Genomic DNA, 1233 nt, shown 5'->3' with positions numbered 1-1233 from the left:
TTTTTTTTTGAAATTTAAAACTCATAAATTAATTGTGATAAAATTTTCATTGTTAAATGAATTATATTAGAAATCGGAAATATCACCGGATTTTACGATTAGTTCACGACGAATGGAAGTGAAATGTGAACTTCAAAGTCCTGATGAATGTAATCAAACGGTTGTAATTTTTGATCGTAAAGGTAATGTGGCAGATTTCATACGTGAAATACGTCGAGCATTCAAAATTTTACCACTTGATAAGGTTATTTTGTTTAAATTTTATTAAATTTTAGTAATTTTTATTTAAAAAAAAAGAAATTGACAGAATTACAAGTGCTATTATTATTATGGTACATCTGTCTGTTGTTAACATATTTTAATTTTTTTTGTAATCAATTATGTTAATTTATCAAATTTTCAATTTGTTTAATTGATTAATGAATTATTTTTATTCTATTATTCTTTCATTTTTTATTCTATTAATGAATTATTTTTATTTTTTTATTAAATTATTTTTATTTTAACCTATTGATTCATTTTATTACTTCAGCTACTAATAATAAATTTTGAACGAAATTTTATTCATTAAACTTTTTTTTGGTGTTAGAAAAAAAAAATGAAAATTTTATGAAATTTAATTTTGATTTTAATTTAATTTGTGCAAGCATACATACATGCATTATAAAATTAATTGCATTATTTTTAGTTAGAATTTTATTTAAATTAAAAATAAAAAAAAAGAGCAAAATCTTGCAATTACTAGTTTTTTTTCCTTTGTTTATTTCTTTAGTGAATGTATTTTAAATTGTTAAAATTTATTTTTATAAAAATTGAAAAAAAATTGAAAAGAAATTACGTTAATTATTAATTATCTAATTATCAATTAGGTTTATGGATATTACATTCATCGTGAGGATGATAAATGTACGGAGAAAACGGATGATCGAAAATTGGACGAAGAATTAGTAGTAGATGCGAAATCAGTGAATCGTCCAATTAGTGAATTAAATTTAACACCTGATACTATTGTAATTGTTGATACAAGTGGTATTGTACAAATGAAAACATTATAAAATTAAAATTAAGATTGTATTCCAATTTGATTATTTGATTTTAGATATATATATATATAATTGTTTAATATAGCAATTTTTATAATTTTTATATTTTTATAAATTTTTATAAATTTATTTTATAAATTTTAATTTTTTTTATTTAAATTTTTTAATTTATAAATTTTAATTTTTATTT

At 18.6% G+C, this 1233-nt stretch overlaps 1 protein-coding gene across 1 annotated transcript; it reads left to right on the top strand.

Annotated features, from left to right (window-relative positions):
* Positions 1-112: 112 nt before the first annotated feature.
* LOAG_15796 (hypothetical protein) lies at positions 113-1055 on the top strand (the record flags this gene model as incomplete). The annotated part of the gene is made up of 2 exons (XM_003151285.1): positions 113-244; positions 870-1055. 2 exons carry the CDS (start codon positions 113-115, stop codon positions 1053-1055), a joined length of 318 nt encoding a protein of 105 aa, XP_003151333.1.
* Between the last annotated feature and the right edge of the window lie 178 nt (positions 1056-1233).

Source organism: Loa loa, assembly GCF_000183805.2.
Source record: "Loa loa unplaced genomic scaffold supercont3.2752, whole genome shotgun sequence".
NCBI classification, from domain to species: Eukaryota; Metazoa; Nematoda; class Chromadorea; order Rhabditida; family Onchocercidae; genus Loa; species Loa loa.
The sequence above is the reverse complement of the archived record's forward strand: the minus strand, read 5'-3'. Positions and strand labels throughout refer to the sequence as shown.